At 33.5% G+C, this 26,482-nt stretch overlaps 1 protein-coding gene across 6 annotated transcripts in view; it reads right to left on the reverse strand.

Moving 5' to 3' along the window:
- Positions 1–2,057: 2,057 nt before the first annotated feature.
- Positions 2,058–26,482, reverse strand: part of BCLAF1 (BCL2 associated transcription factor 1) — a 28,133-nt gene continuing 3,708 nt past the window's right edge. Inside the window, exons 2-14 of one of the 6 annotated variants that reach the window (XR_001458581.3) lie at positions 24,513–24,615; positions 22,658–22,771; positions 20,979–21,890; positions 19,045–19,710; positions 18,723–18,892; positions 16,271–16,376; positions 15,081–15,165; positions 12,499–12,674; positions 12,203–12,365; positions 11,214–11,394; positions 9,965–10,111; positions 4,818–5,030; positions 2,058–4,656 (exon numbers count right to left, since the gene is read on the reverse strand). Coding sequence is in view for 4 of the 6 variants with exons in the window: in XM_006200083.4 (XP_006200145.1) it covers positions 4,651–4,656; positions 4,818–5,030; positions 9,965–10,111; positions 11,214–11,394; positions 12,499–12,674; positions 15,081–15,165; positions 16,271–16,376; positions 18,723–18,892; positions 19,045–19,710; positions 20,979–21,890; positions 22,658–22,761 (2,766 nt within the window). In the remaining 2 variants the exon portion in view is untranslated. The remainder of the gene's footprint in view (positions 4,657–4,817; positions 5,031–9,964; positions 10,112–11,213; positions 11,395–12,202; positions 12,366–12,498; positions 12,675–15,080; positions 15,166–16,270; positions 16,377–18,722; positions 18,893–19,044; positions 19,711–20,978; positions 21,891–22,657; positions 22,772–24,512; positions 24,616–26,482) is intronic. The other 5 variants (XR_012075024.1, XM_031680025.2, XM_006200083.4 and 2 more) reach the window with 5 other exon arrangements.

The raw sequence follows: 26,482 nt of genomic DNA on the forward strand, positions 1-26,482 counted from the left end.
TAGTATCTTATTTATCTATTCTACATTTTGAAATCCCAGTCTGTCCCTTCCCACCCCCTCCCCCTTGGCAACCACAAGTTTGTATTCTATGTCTATGAGTCTGTTTCTGTTTTGTATTTACGTTTTTTTTTTTTTTTAAGATTCCACATATGAGCAATCTTATATGGTATTTTTCTTTCTCTTTCTGGCTTCACTTAGAATGACATTCTCCAGGAACATCCATGTTGCTTCAAATGGCGAAAGTGGTATTCTTTATTTTTATCTGGGGCCCTTTACAAGCCATGGAATTTGCAATTACTAGAATAGTATCAAGAAGTTACCATTGCCAAATACACAGTTCATGCTGTGAATATATAACCGTCATCACCTAATTGTACAGTGTACTTACTATTATCTACTTTTATTAAAGGGAGGGCTCATTATTGAATCAAAAGAGATTACTAAGAAAAATCTGATTCCAATTTTAGGAGAATAGCATAAAGACTTACCTACCCCTTTTCTACTTCAAGAACCCAGATTATCTTCTGCATTTTAAGAGCACTGCAGATCAGTTCACAGATGTGAAACATCTCAAGTGTCCTTAGAAAAATTTTTCTTATGTACAGATCATTATAATTAAAGAAACATTACTTGGAATTTTTCTTCTAGTAGTGGTGAAGTGCCATTCTAATGCCTGTTCTTTCTCTTTTTTAACCAGTGGGATCCATTTTTAAAAGCCAAACTATAAGGAGGTAACATAACAATATAAAAAGAACTAGTACACTTAATGTACAGCTTTGGCTTCATTTGCGTAACTGACACACACTAATCATAACTGAATGTTTCTGAAAAACATGAGTTCAGCTCCTAAATCTAAACAATCTCTACAAAGGCTCTCAAGTCAGACAATGGAATACAGTAACTTCTATATATTCCTGGATTCCAATAATCGAGTAACAAAACTTTTTCACTTAAAAATTAGGAGTCTATGTTAATGAAGTTTTAACATCTGCCTCAATAAACTGAACCATTAGACCCTTGACATTCAGATTTAATGATAATGATTTCAACTGAGAACCCTACATGTATGGAACAGATAATATTCCAAAATTTTGTTGAGGGATGTATCACAATCTACTACTCAGACTGACTCTAGTCAAATACAGTTCCATGACAGTGAAGTTTATTTCTCCATGTGTCTTCCCTATTTAGCAACTTCATAAACACAGATAATTCTTTGCACTTCTCTTTCTGAATGTGAAAGGAATATTGTTCCATATGGAATAAAGTATATCCCAAAGGGATTCCAGTTGAAACTCAAAGAGAAAAAGAAAAACGCAACTCTTAAAAAAAAAGTTAAATAATTGTCCCCAGTAAGATAACACACTTTTACAAAGGTAGCTAGTACATAACGTTAAAATTATCCAGTATAGTTGGGCATACACAGAGTTATTTCTTTGACAAAGTTTTAAAGGGATAATTTGCTATTTATATTAGGCAAAACTTATCTGTGTTAGCACAAATATTTGTCAAAATCTTTTGTTTGAAACTGCAGAATGGCTCATTTTATATTTCAAATAACTTAGAAGATGGACATGGTAATAATTGCACCAGATCTTACTGAAAAGCGAACAAAGACACACACACACACACACACACACACACACACACAAAACCACATCAAAAAAACACTCTTCAGTTATCTACTGACTACTATTATTTTTAGAAAGAGGAGAAGTAATACTGATTCTCCACCATATTAGAGCTGACAAGTTCCTCTATGAACACGAGAACAGGAGAGGTAGACTAGAAATCTGGAGTTCTTGTGTTCTCTAATAATGGCTTGGAATTATCCACTACAGAATTTCCCATTTTCCCAGGGGAAAAAGAAAAAAAAACAAATAGGGATTTGAGCAATTTTATAAAACATTTATCAACTCCCCCCCCCCAAAAATCACACTATACTAGTAATTTTACTAACAGGTGAGCCAGTATTCTAAAATCTAGAAACAAGCCATGGAAATCAGTTATATAGACAGACAAAGAAATAATCTCAAAATCAGGTAAACAAACAACAGTTATTACCACTTACGACATTTTATTGGCATATGACAATTTACAAGGGTCCCTGTTGCATTATACATCACACTGAGTAAGAATCGTTTAGCCATCTACATTCATTCTTATTGGGTATATTTTTACTCAAATTATAACTGAATTCCCAACACTTGATTTTAACTGTGACAAAAGGGAATAACAGTAATTTCTTGAAGTAGGCTGCAATTGGAAAAACAAATTTTGCTCTTTATATTAAAATTTCTAGGATGTTGAGAGAGATACACACCTAAGGACTGAGTCATGGCCTTCTTAAAAAGCTTTCTTAATCCTTTCTGGAAGTATCCTTTGGTTCATTTTTATTTTCCTTCTCTAGGCAAAAAGAAGTCTGTTAATGCAGGTATCAGAGTTACTATATTCTGGCACTTGTAAAAGAACCGTTCAGCTTTTATAACATGTCGTGAAGTGTGGAGTTAAACTGTGGTTTAAAAAAATTCACACAGGTTACTTTTTATGTGCTTGGCTCTGAAAAAGTTAACACCCACAATGGTATTCTATCGCAGTGTTTCCCCAATCACAGTTCTTACTATATTCTGGTAGGATACTTTCCTCAATTTTAATAAAAGTAATCAAATCATGTATATATTTGGGTTAAAGCAATGCATTTGCACTTAAAACATAACCTCCTGACAGGACTTTTCAGGTAGCTTTTTCCCCACTCCCTATTAAATAATTTCTCAGTAATCTCCCTTTCCCTGCTGTCTTATGTGGAAAAGCAAAACTGCACATTTATAGTCATGCATAAATTCAGTAATCTAACCAGTAACTGCTAAAGTAAAAGCTAAATTTATTTGTATAAAATAAAATGGTTGTGAAAATTTTCCTGTCATATAGATCAAATCCATGTTGCTTCAGCATGTAATTAAGTATTATTCTGACTAGGAGAGTATTAGTTATGTCCTAATTAATGCAACACATACTTGCTATGACAGTATTTCCTCTGCTTTAACAACTTCAGAAGAACAAAATAGGAGAAATCATGCAATACTTAAGGATCTCAGGGCCATGAGCATCACGTACACTGAGTTTTGTTTTCATATTTTTCCCTCTTACAGCTCTTAGCTAATGTTCCTGACTGCAATCAAGGTGCTAGAAGAATTGCAAATCATCAGTGAGAATGGAAGAGCCATACACTTAAGATGTTTAAAAGTTTACACCAACAGAATAAACATTAGCCCCTTTTAATGTAAACATATACAACTAATTTAGATGCTGAATTAGCAAATGAAATTTGACTACTTTTATCATATATGCTTACAGAGCAGACAGATTTAACACTGAAATGTACTATTTTGGATTTTCATTCCTTTTATGAGATACCAGCATAAACACAAAGGTAATTCACATTTGAAATATTATCTATCTGAATAGAACCCTTGAGAAGAAAAACCCATTTTACAAACTGCAATTTGAATATGGAAAAAATAATAAACAAGTTAGATCAATGCTGCAACAAGCTTCCTGTCAAATTTTTTATTGATGACATTTGAAAAACAAGTTACTTAAAATACTACTAATGAACAGTATATTCTGTTCACCTATTTTTCCTTATGGTTAGACTACAAACTAATGATTCATCTGTTCAAAAGCTCAAATAAATATGTAAGATATGAAATCAGGTACACATCTTTTTAACGTATCAGGTTATTCTGCAGGATAATCCTCTTCCACACCAATACCAGGATTATAGGTTTCGTCTTTCTTTTTTTAAAATAAGACATTTGGTAGCAATGGGGTTTTTATTTGTATTGTTACAAACCAGTTTCCTCGCTCAAAAAATAGCTGATACCTAAGACCATGACTCAAAACTTTCAAATAAGAACAGAAAGAGAACACTGAATTTTGAGCTTAAATAATGGCTCCTAAGAATGATTTTTATAGGCCACTGTTTGCTTTCAGTATAAAAAAAAAAAAAACCTCATACTTTTCAATCTAACTTTTAAAAGCTTGTACTATTTTTTTTTTAGTTATTGGCAAAGCCTTTTTTCCTTTCTTAAACATTTGCTTAGGTGTTAAACTAGCTTAGTTTACCAAAGTAACAATTTTTTCTGTGGTATACTTCAAAAATTAGTCACCCTACAATGTAGTGTGTTTGAATTAAAGAGAATGTTAAATAGATGTATACCATTAAAATAATTAATGTGGTCTCTATAAACAATTGCCGTCCAGGGTATGTAGAGCTAACGTTTACTTCAGAATAATCATTAACAAACAGGGAGGGAAGAGAATTAGAACTTTCACAGAGCTGTACTTGACCATATCTTATAGACAAAGCAGAATTACAATGCATGTAACAAAAACAGTAAAAGTATTTTTTTAAAAGTTGATAGTTACAAATATGGTACGTAACAATTTTCTACTTTATTTCAGTACAATTTTCAACATACAGTCTACTATTTTTCAAGATATTTGAAGACTTAAAACAAAATTTCTCTAGACTACTTGCAAACAGTAAAATTTAAGTAAAATGCTTACATTCTTATTTGAAAACAAAAATCATGTAAAAAAATGGTGGGTGCAAGTTCTGTTCTCTGTTGCAATCTCACTTCAGATTTATTATTCCTATTTTTAAAAAAGAGAGAGAAAATAAAGATTAGCAAAAGTATGAAGAGTGAAAATGATCCAAAATAATCACTTTTTCTAAAAATTAAATAAACTGGCCCACCAAACCCATACATATAAAGAAAATCTGTTAGAATCACCAACAAGTTGAAAATTTCTACCTTTTCTTCTTTGCGCCTGTCCTTCTTTTCTTCATTATTTTCCATGGTCTCCTCTTCATCTTCAACAATCCCATCCCCTTGGTATTTATCATGAGTCCATTTTGGACTGCTACCTGATTTTTTGAAGTTAAAGCGCCCTCTGCCACGCTGAAAGGTACCACGACCTCTTCCTCTTTTGGCCCAATAATCCACACCATCATCTCTGTCATCATGCTACAGAAAGGTTAAAAAACAATCATCACTGAAATATCTTTTTTGTAAGGAAGATGACTATATCCCTAATAGTAAGTCATGGCAAAAACTTTCTGCAGATTGGATATATGAGATTGGTACTGTTCTAAACACAACAAAACAAAACCAATAAAATTGAACTTTTTAACAAACATATACTGTATCGTGAAAGCAAGTAATTACATCTTACTGCTTAGTAACCCAAGCATTTGAGAGCCCAGATAATTTTTTGGAGAATCTCAACTGCTAAATTACTGCCAATTTCCTAATTTTTACTTTTTTGCTTTCCATTATTATTTCAATATATGTCTACTTATTCATACACTGCATGTAAATGAGATATTTTCCTCACAAAATTAGTCGTAAATATGCGACAAAGTATAAAAAACGTCATTACAACATCATCAGTAATATTAACCAAATAAAATAGGTGGTTAGAATTATACCTCCCATATAGGAACAGATTTTTAAAATCCTGAGATTTACATCTAAATCAGTATGTATTACACATCAATCTTCTGGGCAAGGGAATCTCACATGCGAAATCACAACAGCATGGTCCCTAGAGTAATACTTCAACTTACTTCTTCACTAACCTAAAATACTGCAGCTATTACATTCCAACCTTAATTTTTCATTAACTGTATCCAAATATAGATGTTTCCCAAATTACAAATTATTCCATTAATCAAAACAATCTGCAGAATTGAAAAGTACTTGACTTTGTGGGTGAGTAGATGAGTATTACATCCCAAAATACAAAGTCAAAGTTCTCCTGTAATATAATTTGATTAACTGCTGCCCACCTCAAACTCAGGTTTATACCTACAAAATGGGAATGATGCCCCTCTGTAAGATGATAGGCATAATGCCAACAATGCTGCATAACATGGAGTACTGATACTGATCAACTGTCCAAAAGACACTAAAACATTTTTTATATATTGCATGAGCACCTTTTTAAAACATGGAATGTGCCTTTGTGCATATTCATGTAAACAGATCACCCTTCTGCATGATTTGAAAAGTTCACATGTAATTAACAGACTGTAAGAAAGAGTCCTTACCAATTTCTAATAATCTAGCAAACCAATGAAAGATGACTAGCTAAAGGTATGCATGGCTCGAAGAATGAATGTAGGAACTGTCATAAGTATAAATTTCAATGTCAGGAATTTTAACTGTAAACCCAGAATAAACTATTTTACAATAGTCTGCCTCTCAAAATAATATGCACATACAATTACATTAATTTCAGGATTCCTTTTGGTACTAGCACAACTAATTTTATAGAGTTTGTGGTTTTTTGTTTGAGGTATTTACACAGTATTCCATGGACTTGTAGGAAGAAACAATTAAGTTTTGAAGCCAGACGCATGGGTTTAAATCTTAACAGAAACTGTGTAACTTTACTTCCTCATTTTAAAAAACAAGATAACCTTGAAGGAACACAAATGATCTGAAAGTGCCCAGCCCAGTGTCTGACAAGCAAGCACTCAAACCATGGTAGTATTAACAAAGCTTATAGGGTGCTTATTAGTAAGAATGAGGCACTGTTCGGAGCACTTTCCATGTATTTACTCATCTAATCCTCAGAACAATCCTGTAAAATACTCTTAATTAACCCCACTTTAGATATAAAGAAAATGAGGCACAGAGAAATTAAGTAACTTGCCCAAGGCTACAGAGCCAGTCTTTTCCACTGCCTCGTATGCCCATCATCCACAGAATACATTTCCCAGCTATCTTGGTGACAGTAAATGATTACCATACGAGGTAGCTAAGAGTTAGCTGAAATAGAAATAGAAATAGTGGCAAAGCTAGACACCAGAGTTTAACTAGCCATTACTTTTAAACATAAAATCATCTGAAAATAAACAAAACAGAAGCTAGAAGACTACATTTTTTTCAGAGGGTATCCTAGCAGCTACCTAAGTGACATATTGTTGCTAAGCATAATCCTCAAATTCTTACATCCAAGATTTTACTCTTATTACAATTTTAAAAAATTCACAGATGATAAAGGGGACATTAGATATTTGTAATACACAGCCAAAAATATGTTAAGAAAGGAGGCCATATTAGAACCAAGATCTTCTGAATCCTCTTATTTCTTCCTTACAGAATGACTGAGTTTCAAACAATTAATTTATTAAAACTCCAATCCAAACCCTTTCCCCACCAGGGATTTTCTTTTCCTCAGATGGCATCAACTCAACATCAATAATTTGCCCATATCAGTACTTTTGCACTTGCTCCAACTCTTCACATACTCTCACCCCTGAACAGAATTTCAGGTTCTAACGCTGTTCTCCTTCCTGGAGTACTTATTATTGAAAACATTACTTTATCTTTGCATAATTCAAAGTTCTGAAATGGGGAGTTTCAGATAAGAAAACAATAAATGAACAAATGTTATTACTCAGGACTAGAGGAAAAACGATAACGGTACTTTAAGAACCTTGGCTTTGGAGACCAAGGCATGGGTTCAATCCTGACCCCACTCCTACTGGCCATGTATCTTTGGTCAAGCTGCTCATCTCTGTACCTCGGTTTTTCATCCGTACAAGTGGATAATGACCCTACCTCAAAAGGACTTTATAAGCATGAAAATAAATATATGTAAAACACTTAGAATGATGTCTAGCATGGTACATATACTCAATAAATGTCACTCATTATTGTCACTACTAAGTATTAACGTTTCATTACTATGGACAAAATTTCCATGCTTGTCGATTATTCTGAAAGAACCTAGAAGAATCTATAGTTTTCAACTTCATTTATTCTCAATTATAATTTTTATATATTTCTATTCTCAACATTAGCTGTCTGAAAAGTCTAGTATCTTTGCAGAATATGTAAAATATTTTAAATTCAAATACCCATGTGAAAACCAAAGTTGTCATTCCAATGGCTCATTAAGAACCAAAATAATTAACTTTGGGAACTGATTTTTAAGGAAAAATGTGGTGTTAATTTCACTTCTAGTGAACATTAGTCTGTGACAAATGTACATGTACGTCTTATACAGAAACAAAGATTTTTAAATACATCCCAGAAAAGCAACATAAAAAATGTTACTGCTACTTACAAGTGGCTAAATTTTTAAAGTAACACTCTTGATTAATACCTAATTACGTGTCAAGCAAAAATGATTATGTCCCAATTTAAGACAAAAATTATGGTACCAGATACTTAAAAGAATGCCATAAAAAGTCAAGGTCTGGCCTAAATTAAGTATTTGTAAAATGTGAAGTGTTAAGCAATTAATTACTATCTAATTGTTCACTTCTCACTTGCCTCAACTTCCACATCTGTTCTACTTGTCTGGCATTATTACTCTCATTCCTCACCCCACCTTTGAAAGGCTGGCTTTATAATCTCTTCTCTTCATACTGGGTGATCTTATTGTGGCTTTGTGACTGGTAAGATGATGGCTTAGTCTAGATTTTTCTCTCCATACCTGCATTAGCAATTACCTATTTATTGCATACCTCCACTCAATTTCTCCCAGGCATTTCAAAAACAAAACTTAATCTTCACCTCCAATGAGCTTCTTTACCCTATATTCCCTATCTTGGAGAGATTCCTTCTTCTCACTACCAACACCCAACTAGTGGGTCCCTGAAGAAATACTAATAAATGTTATTTTCTTAACTTTCCTCAAATCTAGCCTCTTAGTTCAGACTCTCAATATTTCTCAGATCTGTTTTCACATTCATGCTTTCCTAAACTCTGCCTAACATCCACATTTATTACAGTATTATGGCCTTCCACAAGTTGGCTCCTGTTTTTTCTTAACCTTCCCAAAATTATACCGACCATCTAGCCTGCTGAGTACTGGAGTTCTCTCCATCAGGATGATTCACTTTTGCTTTTCAGATTGTCAACTCAAGCATAAATTTCTCCTCACAGGAATATATGCTGCGTAAACATTATACATAATGTGTTCTGTAAAACTATACTTAACTTTTTCAGACTCTTGCTCATTAAAGTACCCAAAAAAAGGGGCAAATGGAAATCAATTTTTGAACCAACTACAATTCCCAGTCTTGAAACAAAATATAGCTCTACTTCAGACTACAGCTCTATACTCTTACTTAGTAGATGTCATGGACATTCAAGTTTACTCAAAATATATTCATAAAAAGCCAAATGAAAGACACATTTCTACAAAATCCAATACTATTTTCTCCTCATTTAAACAAAACAACTAGTCTTCCGCAAGGAGCTATGACAAAAATGAGTATTCCTGCTAATAGTTTTTGGTATTTTCTTGCTGTCTATAACATAGGATGAACCCTCTTCCCCCATGCCAAAAGAGCAGAAAATTTGTATCATTATCTAGAGATTTTTTTCAGGACCCACCTCCTCTAGCTTCATCCCTTAGAAAACTACTTTAGAGAGAAGAGCATCATAAGGAACCACCAAATTAGTGTGTATCTAGCAAGTTTTCCAGAATGTAGTATTTCATCTTCTATTTACTCCAATAAAAGTTAACAGCCTCCTGTGATTCTTAATTACATGTGCTGTGAAAGAATTCTCCTTGCCTGTTCATTTAAACAAATAACTGCGATGAAAGGTAAATCTTAATGAGAAGTTTCTACAACTGCCACCGTCTTTACAGACAGATACGAAACAAATTAATGTTCTTCTCTGAATGTGGCTATCAAATCAGGTATATTTTTACTTCACCCTGATCAGCCCATAGGAGATATTAATAAAGTATAAACAGGACTAAAGGGACCCACATTTTCAAAACTTCAAATCATCTGGGTAATGAATTTTTAAAAAGGTTTCCCACATTATGGTGAAATTGTCTCACAGTAGTGGATACCTGTACTCAAATGTATTCACCCAGTATGCTTTGAAAATTAATGCAAACCAAATAAACAGAGATTTCTAACACCCACCAAGAAGTACTTCTTGCTCTTTGGGGTATATTCTGGATCCCATTCCTCTTCCTTCGGTCTCTTTTGAAAAGTAGTATTTGAGTTGTTTGGACCAGTATTTGTCCCAGCAAAAACTCCTCTGGCTCTTCCTCTGCCTCTAATTCGAAACTGATTAACATTAACAAAGTTGTTTAGTAATGAAATCAAAAGGTATTAAGTTACATGCAAACTCTAATTTTACTGCAGTAACAAAAAGCATACTCCCTAATTTCCTTCCTAAATCTCAATTTCATAGCCACTGAGGCTGCAAAGGGTGGCCATTTTATACCAGTTGGGAGGCAAAAAATTCTGCCTACTGAAAAGTTGAGTAGGTTAAGAAGAAATGCACAGTCAACCTAAGTGTTAGAATACTGCACTTTCATGGCCTGAACTAATATTTTAAAATAATCAAGCTGGTTGTTCTCCCTTTTACTAGCCAAAAGAGTTGTCTAATTCCTTTGAATTACATAAGAGTCCCAAGTGTTCAACTACATCATCACCATTACAAAAGCAAAGCTCTTCTCTTTCCCAAATGATCTAGTTAATGAACCCTACTAATAACCAACTGGATACTTGCTCAAAGTAGGAGTCTGAATCTAGAAATTAAAGAGTCAAGAAGATGCACTACTATGAAGTCATTAAATTAATAATTATAACAAATTTACAAAAACATGGAGAAATGTATGTTATGTAAAATAAAAAGAAAAGTTATATGATTTCTATGATTGATACACTTATAAACAAGGACTTGAAGAAAACAGGCAAAAATGAAAATAGCTGTTAATACACAAATGAACGTAAGGATTTTATTTGTTTCAAGATACCATTTCAAAAACTAAGTGATTAAAGAAATTGATCTCAATCATTAACTTTCCTTGACTCTTGGGTCTTTAAGCATTATGTACAGTTATTGATTCCAAACTTAAGTATCTAGATTGTACAGATGCTTCTAGATCTCAAAATGGCATTTTATCTTTTTCAAATTAGGCAAAAACATTCATTTTTTTTACTTTATATACAAAGAAAGCACCATCCCAGCTCCAGCCCCTCCTCATTCCCCCTAAATGGCATTTCTTAATGAAGATATTTCAAATACCATTTCACTTTTCAAGACTAATTCTGACTATAGGGGTAATGACTGATACAGTAGACAATATCTAAATCATATACTTTCCTTATGTACAATACTCTAAAGTTCTATCAAACAATCAAAGATAATTTTATTACTTACAAAGGTTCCTCGTGGTCGGCTAACTCCTGCAAAGCCTGAGTATTCTTTCAGTTCATGGTGAGTTTTAAATTCTTCTTCTCTTTCCTTCTTACTCTCCTTTTCTTCTCGAGAACTGGGAGAAGAAGGTGATGCTGAAGAGGATGAAGATCGAGAATGATCTTGCTCTCTACTTTTATGTTTACTGCAAAATAAATAAAGGAAACAAAAAAAAGTGCTATTTTTAAAAAGAATGACCCTGTTGAATCTTATAATAAAAGGGATATTTTTCAAGTCAAAAAAACTATCCCCTATTAAAATCATTACATAACTAAAATGATTGGGTGTTAAACTTTGACATAATATGTTTCCATTCTCTTTCAATATTTGTTTTACATCACTACTGAAAAACATGCTATGACATGCCAGTTAGAGACTAGCAGTCTGGAAACTTCAAGAATAAGGGTCAGTTCTTCAATATTTTTAACTTTATTTTTACTTTATGAAAGGAAGAGAAGAGTAGGAAAAAGTAAGAATGTTCTTAAGGCCAAGTTTCAAAATGACTGCAGTTTGTACACCCTGGGTGAGAACAGTTGGAATGGTTTGGGCTGTAACTCCATTATTGAAATAAAAAGCATATGCTATAAAAAATACCAGTCATAAATTTTAAAACACAAGTAAAATCCACCATTTACCTAATGAATAGCAAGAAAAACGATTATCTATGATACTTAGTATTCCTATTATTTATTTGACTCTATGATGATCAATTTTACATGATTCTAATGCAACACTCGAAAAGGTCATACCTGCGTTAACTCTTACCACTGCTAACAGTATCCATGGAAACATTACTTTGAAAGACTAATACACATTGCTATTTCATAAAACTAGTCCTTCCTCCCCCCATCTCTCCCATGTTAAACCACTAGATATCAGTTTAAAATTCTTGTACTCTGGGTGTTATGAGTTGAAAAAGTGCGGAATCAAGCATAACGAACCAAAGTTCTTACACAAACTGTTTCTAGAAATGCACTGCATTGAAGTCCAACCTCCTGATGTAGCCTGGATAATAGGACACATTAATTTGTCATTTTTTTTTTCAGTGTTAGCTTGCTATTCCAAAGTTTTTGTCCTCATCCACCATAAGCCGTGTAAAAGACAAATACATTTTTGCTGTAAAACAAATAATTTTAATTGTTTAAATTTAAACATTCGATTACACAGTCAAAATTGAAAGCAATTAAGCTGACAATTATTAAAGGCTAATTAGAAGCTAAAACCTAACTCAGACAGTGTTAACAATTACCTGTCATCTTTGTAAGATTTGTATTCCTTGTAATCTTTTGGAGTTTTTTCCTGCTTTCTTGATCCACTGGATTCCCTGGAGCCCTTGGAATCCCCCCGTTCTTTACTTCTTTCTTTTCTCCGACGATCAATGTCATGTCGAAGATCAGCAGAATCACACCTTAATTTTTTATCTCCCTATAAAAGATAGATGTAAAATACAGATTTCAGGGAAGCTATAGGAAAAAAAATGCATATATATAGTCAAACTTTATGCCAGTTTCTAAGCTGGCATTTTAGTATCAGAAAAGAACGAATCATAACATACTACTTCCGTACTTTTCAAAACGTACTTGATGTTCTCACTAAACATTTGTGTACACAAAGGGACTGAGGAAGTTATTAAAAGCTAATTATCCAGAAAATGTCACAGGTTTTTGTTTAAAGCAATTTATAATAAACTTTCATATAATAAAATGATTTAATTATTTTCCACTTGACACATCCTTGTTAATTATCACCCCTTATCCTTCGAAATGGTTTTTAAATGACTGAACAGTGGTAGAGGTTATACTCAATTGTGGGTGTAGCCATCTGCCTACAAAGTTAAAGGATCCTAAAGTAATGGTTCTCACATCATTTATTTAAGCCTCATTATCATCAAGCTCTTCCCAAATAAGTTGACCAACCCAATAAAAGCCACTTCAAAAGTAAGTGTTCTGTAATTTCCGTAACATGCAAGCGCAGTATGATTAACGAAACCAACTGAGGTTGAACAAGGGTAGAAACAAAGCCAGAAAGATATTATTCCCAATCCTGTACTCAGAATCTTGGGCCATATACTGCCCTTTCTCAATTCAGGTATTGCAACGGACATTAGTTTAACTGGGTCACAATTCACCTCCTTCTTGTTCCATTGCTTTTTCAAATACTATATAATTTAGGAAGATGGAAAGAGGCATCTAGGAATGAAGAAAAATTATACATCAGTAAGATGCTAAGCATTGTGGACATCCTTGCTACTATTCAACAATAAGAAGTACTTAGTCTGGGAAGACTAGATATAATGTTCATAAACATTCATAAAAATGAAAGTATAAATATATCTCCAAATGGTATCAACTACTCACCTATTTGCTCCCACACTAACAAGAAAAATCTAATCAAGAGCAAAAACCTTTCTATGCACCTAGTAATATGTTGTTACCAAGCCCACAAGTAACAATATAAACGAAAGTACTTTGTAAACCCCAAACTATATATATACATTAATTACATAGTACTACATATATGTTAACTGTTCATTCTGATTAGCAAGATGAAGGATAAAAAGCAGTCATATCCCTTTGTCCATCGGTTATCACTATTTTCTCTCCTCTAGATCAAAATCTGGTTTGAGTAATGAAGAGAGAAGACACTCACTCACTTTGTCAAAGCACAAGGATAGACTAAATTGTGGGCAAAACAAAATTAACCAACATTGATCAAAAGGTACTGAAAGTAAAAGCCAAAATTGGCATTCCTTTCTTGGAATCTATTTTTCTAAAATCAACATGCCCCATGCATAGAAACCACTTTCTTTCCAAGGCCTATATTTCTTATCCAAAAAGCTAATAGTATGCCTTATGAAAAAGGTTATATACTACAAGTGTTAATAACAGCTTCTAGTAATAAAAATGCCAACGTTTTCATAACAGACCAATTATTCAACTCTGCAAAACAGATGTATTCTCATTTTTCTTATTAGAAAACTAATGTCCAAGAAGCTAATTACTTTCCTGGTATCACAGAGACAGTACGTGGTGATGCCCAGATTTGAACCAAGCAAATACTCTTCCAAGTCCCCGAACTTTTTAATTATAAAACAGTTGATCCCTTTTTACCTTGCTCTGCATTTCTACTAGACTTTTACGGCCTCTCAGATAGATTAATCTACCTAGAAAATGTCAATTTCAAATTATCAATAAATTAGAGGCCGCTTAACAACTGAACTCCATTCTCAGAGCCCCCTACCCCAACACCAGTCATTCACAGGCTCCTTTCTCAAGTTTAAAAGCATTCTTCCCTGACAATTCACAAATACTCCAATAGTGACAGTTTTTGTTCATTTGTAAACCAGTTCTTAGAATTCTTATTTCTTAGTCCAGATCAAAAATGTCCAGTAGCACTGGAGATAACTTCTTGTTCTCTCTTCACAACCTAGATATATTAATTTAGGCACACATAAGTCAAGAAATACTTATTCTGACTCATCCATTTCACCTCTACACTTTACAGAAACCCTAATATAATTTGAATCTTTGCTTTTATACTTTTCCTTTGTCTACTCATTGATTCTTTACCCTTTTCTTAGAACTAGTTTCTTCCTTTCATTAGCACTTAAAGAAATTATTCTGGGTGTGACTTAAGACACACAGTTTAGTGTCAGTTTAATTTTTTCTATGAAGAAACACTATACATACTACCATAAATATATATAATGTATTTAACAAGTTAAAAATAGATGATACCCGTAAACATTCTGCCTAGACAAACTACACTTATTAGTACAACATTAGCTAAGCTGAAGTTAACATAAAAAAAAGAGGTTCATTCAAAACATACCTTTTGATTTTCTTCCTTAAAAACTCTCTCTTCCCCTGCTAAACGCGTATGCTTCCTCAGGGCACTTGGAGAGATGTCAATTCTCCTTAATGTAAAATAAAGTCTATTTGTAGTCATATTAACTTTATACTTCTAAAAATTCCTAAAAGTGCCTATTTTTGTAAAGGAAATGATAGTTGTTTCTCTCCCAGTCAACCAATTTAGCATGGCAAAATTACTAATCTAATTCCTAATAAACAATAAAAACTACATTTATTAAACACCAATTAAAATGCTTCAACCTTATTATTTTTATACATAAATGAAGCCTGATCTTTGAAAATACCAAGTTTATTTTAACCATCAAAAAAAGAAAAACATGTTTTGATTAAATTGAGTATTATCATTTTAAGTGTCAATCATCATACAATTATCTCAATATTCTCAATGAACATACAAATAGGATTATTTGTTAAGTATCTCCAATATTTTTACACATTCAGTGGCTCTTTAGTTTTATTTTGTGCCTTTCCTTGCCATTTTAAGCTACTGTCAGTTGCATCTGCTCAGTGCTTCTTCAGCAGTTGCCACCAAAACCATGCTTACTATGGACTAAGCACTGAATTAGACACTTTATAACCAATACTACTAATTGTCACCATCCTGCAAGAGGTATTGTTACCTGTTTGTAGATGGATGTTCAGAGATTAATTTATTACAATGCAATTAAGTGAGAGACAGCAAGGTGTTGAACATAACTGTCTGACTACAACGTTCATGTCATTTTCATGAAAAACAATTCTACCTCTCGCCAAGCGTTTTTATTTTACAAACTTACTGGAAGCAGATTAAATTCAAGGGTTACTTACTCTAAGCATCCAACCCCCTCCCCAAAATACAAACGTGGTTAACAATTTAAGTCCATACAGAAAGTGATAAGAGTTCGCATCTGAAGTTCCAACAACCAGTTTAAATCAAATAAAACTGAAAATTAAGATACAGTAAATTACAAATTTTTCAAGACTGGACATGTTTATTCAAGGTATAAATCAAAGTTCATTTGTGTCATAATGTCTGTTATAGTTTCATGCATCTTGTATATAGTTGCAATATAATCTCGTTTAATCTTGTATAGTTTCAATAAACCTTATCTAAATAGTATCTCCCTATCAAAACAACATTTTTACACGCCCATTCAACAGCATATATACCTGTGTATCTCAGGGCTCTTTTGCCGGGTACTATGTTCTTCAGTGGCTTTCTGATATGAAGTGAATCTCTCGTTTAGGGTCATTGCAGGTGATTTGAAGTATTGCTCTGTTGATTTAGGAGAAATACTGCCCAATTAGTTATCTTTAAAAGGGATTTTCATTTATGACAGAAGGGCATGTAGCAGGTGAAAAAAAAATAAAAATACTCAAGAATCCTCGCAGAAGAGAACCAAGTGTTACAAAGAACTCTTATCCTGTCCCTTCTACTTCTTGCACCTCAACAGGTTAACTGATGCAAAGTTCCTTATAGGTGCCTGTCAATATTACATGAACTCCAAGAATAATAAATATATTGAGAGTCTAATTCCATTTCAATAACGCACTACACTTCCTCAAACAGAACAAAAAGAAACAATGTGAAAGTCCTTAAAGCCTTGCCAATATGAACCAATGAACTTAACTTCAAGTAACTGCAGAAAACAAAACAAAACAAAAAACTGAAGTAACTACACAGCTGATTTTAGTGAAATAATAAAAGTATTTCATCAAGAGCTATGTTGACAACAAAAAATTGGATTTAAGAAAAAACTGAGTACTGCCATTTCGGTTGGAAAAACATTTTTAAATCAATTAAACTCACTAACTACTCCAAAAATCTGGCATCTTGGCAAACCTGACAATACATTTGATATTACTGTCTTGTCTTTCGTTTAACAATTTTTAAATTGGAAATATCAACACTGACTAGTTTTTACACCATTTCAAGATATGCTGTAAATGTAATATAAAAAGACGTATAAAGTCATGAAACGTTACATTACGAAGCAAGCTATCTGCTTAACAGGTCAACATACATCTGTGTCAACTTACCGCCCAATATCCAGCACATGTCTCATAACCAATCATTAAAACTTGAAACGGCCACTACAAGGGTAGTGCCTCAATCATAATTCCATGAAACCCAGGAATTTGAGCTAGCAACTCAGTTTTTATGCCATTTTTGCCAGGAAGACAGAAGATTCAACTTTGCCTGTATCTTTCAACAGCTATTTTACTTTGAAACATGGATTTGCCATTTCAAAACATATTCCAGGACCTAGTTACAATGAAAAAGAAAACATCACTGGGCATTTTCAGCTCTGTATTAAGTAAGAGCTGTTCAGATCGGTTGTACAATACCAATAATGAAACATAACTACAGTTCTTTTAAAAAAAAAAGAAAATGAAAAAGGAAAAATTTTATCAAAATCTGATCTCAAAATTTCAGCAATAAACTGTAAAATGTGGAGACAGGTCAAAAAAGGTGAAAAAAGAAAAAATGTTAATGTTTCATAATTTATGTACCAAGTAATATGGTCATAAACTGGTTCACAAACGTAGTTATAGTCCAATAACAAAACTCTCGTTACCATGTTTAAATAATTACAGTCAAAAAGAAATTCATTAACTATTCACTGTTTTGAAGTATCAAGTGCCTAAAGAACTTGCTAGTTACAAGTTTCAGCTACTACAATGTAGAGTTGTTCTCACATCAAAAGAAAAACTTTTTTTTCAAAAAACAGCTTTTAAGAGCAACAGCCATGGAGATTCCTGGGTAAGAATCTATTTCACAGTAAGCTACCTTTTAAACACAAAAACAAACAAAAACAAAACCCAACTGCCCAAAAAGTAATCTTTGAAAATTATCAGTAACTTTGAGACTAAAATTACATACTGGTGAAGATAGAACATCATTAATTACATTAGTTGAAATAAAACACCTTATCATCTTTAGGACCTAAAGAAATGTCGTCATTATTATCCTAAGTAGTCACTATTCACATCATCACTACTTATCTAACATATTTTTAAGTTTCTTGAATTTTTTCCCCTTTAAAAATTCTAATAAATTTTTTTTCTGGCTTATCTGTCATATAAAAAAGCTAAGTGTTATGACAAATTAAGTAACACACACACACACAAAAAAAACACAAAACATTTAACACTGTGTTCAGGTCCCTTTAAAAGTTGAAAAGAAATTCTTAATAAATAATAGTAACAATACTGCCTCACTTTGTTATAAATCTATGCCAAGAGTACATTATCACAAGTCACATGCATGCAGGGAAAGATACTCTGTAAGTACTCTGCACTTCAAATATAGCATTACGGGACATTTCAAGAAGACTTCTAGCATTAAATAAACCTATGTCATGTTTTATCATGATACAGATTTTTCAGGTACGTTTTAATTCTATTTAGCATTTCAATCACTTTTTATTAAATATCTTCATCGGTCTTAATCCAACAAGACTGGTTATCTCTTTCATGAAACTATTTTTTCAAAATTTTAATGGTGTCTACATATACTTGCTGGGATACATTAATCATTATGCCTAACTTCTTTTTTTTGCAAGAGAAATCTGCAATACTCAACATACTAAATTCACAATACTAAACATACAAAACATACCTTTAACATGATGAACCAAGGACACAATGTGTTGAATAAATGACTCTGAAGTGCTTTTGCTGGCCTGTGGCAACTTAATGTGGTCAAAGATGGATCGGAATTCTTGCTCCTTCTTGACAGAATGGACAAGTGTACTAGCAAGTAGCCTGTCTTTAGTCAAGGAAGCAGGTCTGGAGCATATCAGTAACAAACACACACACAAACAAAATATACCATTGGTTTGAATATGAAAATGGAGAATTATGTTCAGAAAATAAAATAATTAACTAGAATGTTAACGAACCACCCACAGATTATTTATTGGGTATCAACGTGGAATTACCTGTTAGAATCATCAAGAGGAACCGGTGCCATTTTGAGTTTGACTTCAGGACGGTGAGAATCACTGGCTATCATTTTGATCCTAAGTGGGCTCTCCTCTCTGAAGGTAGACTTTTCTCGTGCATCCAGATTCTTGTGTAGAGGGGGACTGTAATCAAAGAGGTCTTTGAGCTTTTCAGACTTTACCTGCTCAGGTGACTGAGTTTCTTTCTTTACTGTTATTCTCTCAGAGTTTTTGTCGTCTTCCTTGTGCTTATCTTTTGTAGTACTAGGCCTTTCCACTACATATCCAGTCTCTTTAAGTTTATAATTTTTTTCTTCTCTAAATCCATCACTTTCTCTATTGCCTTTCAATGAAACTTTGGACTTGTACTTGGGTCCTTCCTCCTCAGTATTCCGGTGAGATGTAGTAGCAAAATTTTTACCCTGATCTGCAAGAACTGACTTCCTGAACTGTCTGTAATCCTCTGTCTCCTCTGTGTCATCCCCTTCTGAATCATTAAACTTTTGTTTTCCAGACTCTTTATCACTGAAGTAATCTAAAGCTTCCTGATCTTCCCATTCTCCCTCTGCCCTCCCTTTCTCTGATCCTTTCTCCTTGGGAGCCTCTTTATCCCTGGTATTACCCCTATCAAGCAGGAATACTCTAGACTCTTCATCTGTGAACCTGTGAATAAGCAAAGAAGAGGATGGTAACTCTGGATTGCATTCATTGCAGATCACTTGCATTCTTAAATGTGTTGCCCAATAATAGCACAGGACCAGTAATAAGAGGAAAAAAACCCTACTGAAAAGCACTTTTTCAGACTCTACTTTTAAAAATCATTAAAAGCACCCATAAAGCTTATGTACTGAGTTTTTAAATAAATTTACATATTAGACTTCCTAAAGTTTTAAAAAAAAGTAAAGCCATTCTCAAAAACCTGCTCTAGTCATAGTCCACAATTTTGCACTACCAACCCCAAATTTCCGGAGATTCTATAATACACAGCACAGTTTAATGTCAGAGGCTAAGAACCTCTAATAAATGATACACTTACTTATTAAAATTCTACTTAGACTCAAAATTTCAGACTATTTCACTTACTTAACTACTAATATAAAAATAAGAGTTCACAAATGTGAACAAACACCACTGTAGTTAGTATTAGATATATAATAATCTTCTATAAATCACAAAATATTTCATAACTACTTTGCAATAGAAAATTATTTCTGGTAATATTAAGTAGAAACTATATATTAGTTTAATAAGAAAATTAGTTTTAGGATATACTGCTCCATACCACAAATAGCATGCTTGCTCTATTTCCCCATTTATAAATCAATCATACTATCTTAGCAACCCATTTTCATTAAGTTTTCTGGCAACTCTTAGCAACACTTGAAAAATTAGAATTTAAACCAAGTATCTCTCTGAAATGTTACTAGAGCTAGTAAGAAATACCACTTATCTTTTCTACGATCAGGCAGATTTACTAAATATTGGCAGCTAGGATGTTCATAATATCGTATGAGAACATGTAATATAACTGCATTATTTACGTAGGTCACGTTATAATGGTAAAGAGAACAAAATAAGCTTCTAATGTCTCACCGCTTATAGAATTAACCTCTGTAAATTCTTACTGTTTTTACCACACATTAACAGTTAGTTATGCTTTATGCTACTACATTTCTCATTCACATTCTTAATTCTGGACTGACCAAAAATGGGTAAAATGAAAAGGAGGAGTATGAATTAGCTTCTTTTAAAACACTTCACTTCCAAAGATAACTAGATGTAAGTAAAAACAATTTGGAGTTATAAAGAAATCATGAGTAAAACTAGCTAAATACACATCACAAAGCAATTTTAAGTCTTATAAACCCCAACTGAATTCAAAGCACAGAAATATTAATATTATAACCTAAATTCTCTACTTCAGTTCTTACCTTTTTAAGAATTTTCCTGTTTTTGCAGTCTCCTGATCTCCACTATCAGGATAAAATGAGGAACGTCCCCTAGCCTCATCTCTTGGAGCATTCTGTGGTGTGATTGTCTTTGCAGGGCTTCTTCGTGAAGGGATGTGATGAATTGGACTATTCTGTGAAGGACTGTATCTACTAGATCCATTTCCAACAGAACCAGATCCAGACCTTTCAGGACTATGCTGAATGGAATGTGAATGCTGAGAGGGGGTGTTTTTTGCAGAGTGGACTGTACTGAGCATGGGGGCATCAGAGCAAGATGAACTCTGACTAGGTGGTGTAGCGATTGGTGAAGGACTATGGGGCGATCTGGGACTATTATCATAAGCTGAAAGGCCAGGCCAAATATCACCAGACGTGGCTGATGATTTATTAAACTCATCCACAGATTCAGAAGGGTCATGTTCAAATGTATCTTTAGGTTCCTCCTGCGATTTACTTTTCAGAGGACTCTCTTCTTGGGGCTCCCCTTCAGCTTTTTTGGTTTGTTTTTCCTGAGACCCTCGTCTTTTAGAGACAGGAGATTTGCTATACGGGGACGAAGAACGAGAAGATGATGATCTTGGAGACCTAGAGGATCTATATGACCGGCGAGATCTGCTTCGGGATCTTTGAGAAGAAACGGATCTTCTTTTTGGACTCCTGGAACGTGAACGACCTCGTCTAGGACTCCTGGAGTGTCTTCTATTCCAGACAGGTCTATATCCACCTCGATGATATCTACCTCCTCCTCCTTGGTAATACCCTCTACCCCTTCCTCTGTACCCATAAGGTCGTCTCATTCCTCTATTATTTCTGTAATCTCGGCGATAATCTCTAGAATAAATACGATCTCTACTACGAGATCTTGAATATGTCCTGGAACGAGACCTAGAACTAAAAATGAAATAAATATCAATGCAAGAATAATGAACTATTCTGTCCTACAATTCTAAATACTTCTGGTTAAATGTAACATGAAAGTAAGTTGTCAAAGCCAAAAAATGTACATTTTTTAAAAGCCCTTATTTATACAAAAGTAAAAGTTTACTGTTTTCAATGAAGAAAGACTCAGTTCTAAGGTAAATATCGAGAAAATAAAGGCTTTAGGAATGAAGGCACAGAAAACTGGGGAAAAAATTGACATCCAACAATAGGACACACTAACAAATTACAGTACATTTATGCACGCACTTCAAGTGACAGTGTAATGAGTATGTAACGCCATGGATAATATAAAAAATAATAAACTGGTATTAACTTTTAATGAGATTAGTCACTTTCATTTTCAATTTGCAGCTTGTTTTCTTTGTTAAGTATGCACTACTATTTGAAGAAAGATAACTGGAGTTAATCATTTTTATACAAAGAAGAGACTTATTGAGACCTCAAAGTCAGAAATGAGAAACTATGAAACAGTGTAATTCTTATACAAAATCCAAGTTATCTCTTCATCTCAGCATTACAGCTGTCCCCACGAATCTGCAGGAAATACATTCCAAGACCTCCAGTGGACTAACTCTAAGATAAGGATAACAGATCCATTTCACAGGGCTGAGAATAAAATACCGTAATGAATTTAGCACTGTGTCTGTGTGACCACTTCTTAAATGCTAGTTGGTACAATTACCGTTATTGAATAAATTAAAAGCACAGTAATTCACCTGTATCTCTTCTTCCTAGAGTGTGATCTTGATCTTGATCGAGAACTAGACTGTGATCTAGATTTTGATCTTGAAGAATGTGATCTAGAATTGGAGCGACCCATTTCTTTTCTCCTAGTCAAATGAGAGAGAAAAAAGGTTAAAATTGCAATACAAGTGAAGAAATTTTACATTACTATTTAACTTATTTACATACAAATTGATTTTATAAGATATAAGTTTCTCAAAGGACATTATTCACATCTGTTATTTTCAAATGAGTACTAAGACAGTCAATTATCCCTGACTAAAACTATTTTCACCTGCATGGCAGGCACTGTAATACTGAAGACAGAACAGAAGTTTTCTATGGACTGCCCCACCAATGTGCCTCAATTTAAAACAGCAGCAGCTGCAGAAGCCAGAAAAAGCAGTACCAGACTGCAGCAGTATGTTAGATGTTATTCCGTGCCCAATACAAAAGCCTACCTCTCCTGTAAAAAAGATAAGTATCAGAGTATTACAGATAAGGAACCTGAAACAAAGAAAATACAAGTGGCATAATACTAAAAAAAATAAAATAAAATAAACCTACCCGACAGTCATCATAAGTGCTTTATGGCCTTGAAATAGGACTAAACTGACCACTCCATGTATACAATACTGCTTGGAATGGTGATGGATAGTCTCCTAGTAGAATAAAGGTCACTAAGTCTCTGAACAGCTGGAGCCATGGCTCTGCTTTCAATAGTCATGACTGCAGAATAAAATGGACTTATGTGACAATGCCTAGTTCACCCTGTAGCTTTCTGGTGAGAAGATGAAAAAGGATAAAAGATGAAGAAACTGGAGAGATTGCTGCAAGAAAGAAATATTGGAACTACAAGAAAAAAGAGAGCCTTGGGCACCAGTACTTTAACTCTTCTAAACACTACCTAGTATTTAATGCAATATAACCAGACACTAGGTACAGGAATCAGTAAGTTTTATAAAATATACTCTTTACAAAACTAAACATATATATATGCCTCCCAATTTTATTTCTGCTACAACTATTTCCAAATTTCTACTTACTATACAAAATAAGTAACCGTTGCCATAAAAATCAACTCCCTAAACTTTCCTAATAGCCTGCAACTGGCATATATTTAAACCATTTCTCCTATAACCAAACATGTCTTAAGACACAATTATTCTACTGACCTAGCTTCAGTATTATTAAATAGTATTTAAAAGTACTGAAACAAGTTGATAGAAGAGGCAACAATGTCTACATACTTCCTTACAAAAAAGCCATAAATGACAGATTCAAGAGGTTTCAAATATTTATTCCAGAATAAAACATAGCTTCAAAGAGACATATACCAGCTTTGTCTTCTCTTACTCTTAATTCCAAGTTAAGAAATACATAAAGACAGTACCTTCCTCAGAGCTGTGAGGATTAAATGAGTTGATACATGTAATATACTTAATACAATGTTTAGCATATAATAAGCAATCAACTTTAATTACTTTAACAGCCGCATAACGGGGAAAAGTGTTGTTATGGAACTCCTCTTGGATGCATAAAGGAAGATGAGTTAAATAAGCAGAGTTATTTTGTCTTGTTCTATTTTTAAATAGCTTAGTGTGTTCTGAGTCTTTAAGTAGATGTGTTTATAGAAGTAGAAGCAAACACACAACCTATTACCAGAAGAGATAAAGAGAATTTTTTCCTGAAACTAATTTTTAAAATCTGCCTTACTGCTTACTAGCCACCAATATAAAACAAAAGCTTCAGACCACACCACTTTTAACCTGTCTAAATCATGAGTTCAGTAGCCACACTTTCTCAAATAAGCCAAAACTGAAAACTAGAAAAATGAATGCTATTTACCTTGAGTTTAAGCAGGATCAAGCAGTCAAGTGAAGTCCTTGAGATACTGTAAAATTCTTCCTGGAGAGAATGTTCTGAGAAATTAAACTCTAAATTCAAATTCCTAGCAAAAAAAAGAAAAGTTTGAATTATGGTAAATTAAATATCCACTGTTTACAGTGCATCATACTCAGCACTGCAACAAACTTAATGAAGGCACTGATGATTTCAGAGAACAGGACACTGATTTGGGAAATAAATTTTTAATCATAAAAGCTTAAAGGAACTTAAAACTTTTTTTGTTTTAATCAGAATGCAGCAGTGCATTATGAAACTAAAGCACCTTTACTTTTTAGTTTAAATACCTGAATTCTAACTTTAGCAATTTGGGCTTTATAATAAAAACAAGTTATGCTGTCATCTCAGAAAATTCTTAAGTGGCTAGCATAATGTCATTTTGGTACATCACAACATATCATGTATCAATGGTTAGTATTCATAATGCTATAGTTTATACCTCATCTGAAGTATGAGTTTATTTTAATGCCTTTATTTTTTTTCTCTCCTGGCCACTTCCTTTTATATAGTACAGTTTCATTTGAAACGGATTTTAAAAATTCACTTAACAGCCATGACAGTAAATTTAAGCTTTGGGCTTAAAAGCATTTTGATACTTGTATAGACATTCCAAAAAAAGAACCACCAGTAAGGGAAATAAGTATCTACTGGAAGCCAATGCTCTTCCTAAACTAATTTACCATTACTATGCAAATAAGTTTAAATTTTGCAAAAAGTATTAAGCTGTTTCAGTATTTACTGAAAAGCTTAGCCTCATGAATAACATTCAGTGATTATCAATTATGTACAAAAGACAGTCAAAAAAAATACTAGTGGAGCAGAAACTAAACAATACAAAACTGAAACATGCCTATACTCAAAGAATTCACAAACCAGCTTAACATGAAAATCTATGAATCTTACCAAGTTATTGATTCAATGAAAAAAAGTAATTAAAAATGGAAATACAAAGTAGAAGAAATAAGATTAAACTAGTGAATCAAGACCATGTCCCCTCAATACCCATGGCCCTACAGCTGAGATTAAGAGATTTGAGGTTCAAGATTGGAAGGATGAATAGGAACGTAGTAATTAAGGGAAATTTATCAAAGTAAAAAGTAGCAAAAACATGTATATATAAGTATGTATAAAGCACTGTGCTAAGTGTTATGGGACACATGACTATGTAAAAGTTCCTGCCCTCCAAAGAAACTAGAGGAACAGATATTAACAAATCATTATGATTTAAACATCTAAATAAACACCAACCATGTGCCAAGAACTGTGCTAGGTGACTTTAAATAAAATCACCTCATTTAATCCTCCTAATCTCATGAGCCACATATTTAACCCCATTTTTCAAATGAAGAGAACTCTAAACTTTCAGAATTCATACCAATTTATAAGGTACCAACACATTCCAGGCACTATTATTCTAGTATTGAAAATACAGCATTTTAAGTGAGACATTAAGTTCCCTACTCTCCTGGAGCTTATGTACAAGCTAGGGGAAGAGAGAAAACAAAAAAACACAAGGTGATGTGTTAAGAGATGGAAGGGAAGACTAAAGTGGGTCCTTGGCCCTCTTTACAGAGATAATATTTAAGCTAGAAATGAGGAACACTGCAAAGATCCATGGAAAGAAAAGCATTCCAGGCAAAGAACATAAATGTAGCAAATTCAGGACAAAAAGACCAGTGAGAAGGTTGAGGCACTGTGATCAGGGAGAGCGTATGACACAGGAATGAACCAAATCAAACCGCATCTATTAAGTAGGCCAGAGTAAAGAGTCTAGATTTTATTCTAACTGCAATTAGAAGGCCCTGGAAGGTCTGATCTGTAGTCACAACATATTTACATTTTAAGACAGGTGCTGTGTAGAGCGAGCATGAACATGGAGAGACCAACAGGGAGACAAATTAGAAGGCTGAAAT

This window comes from Vicugna pacos, chromosome 8 (genome assembly GCF_048564905.1).
Source record: "Vicugna pacos chromosome 8, VicPac4, whole genome shotgun sequence".
NCBI lineage: Eukaryota > Metazoa > Chordata > Mammalia > Artiodactyla > Camelidae > Vicugna > Vicugna pacos.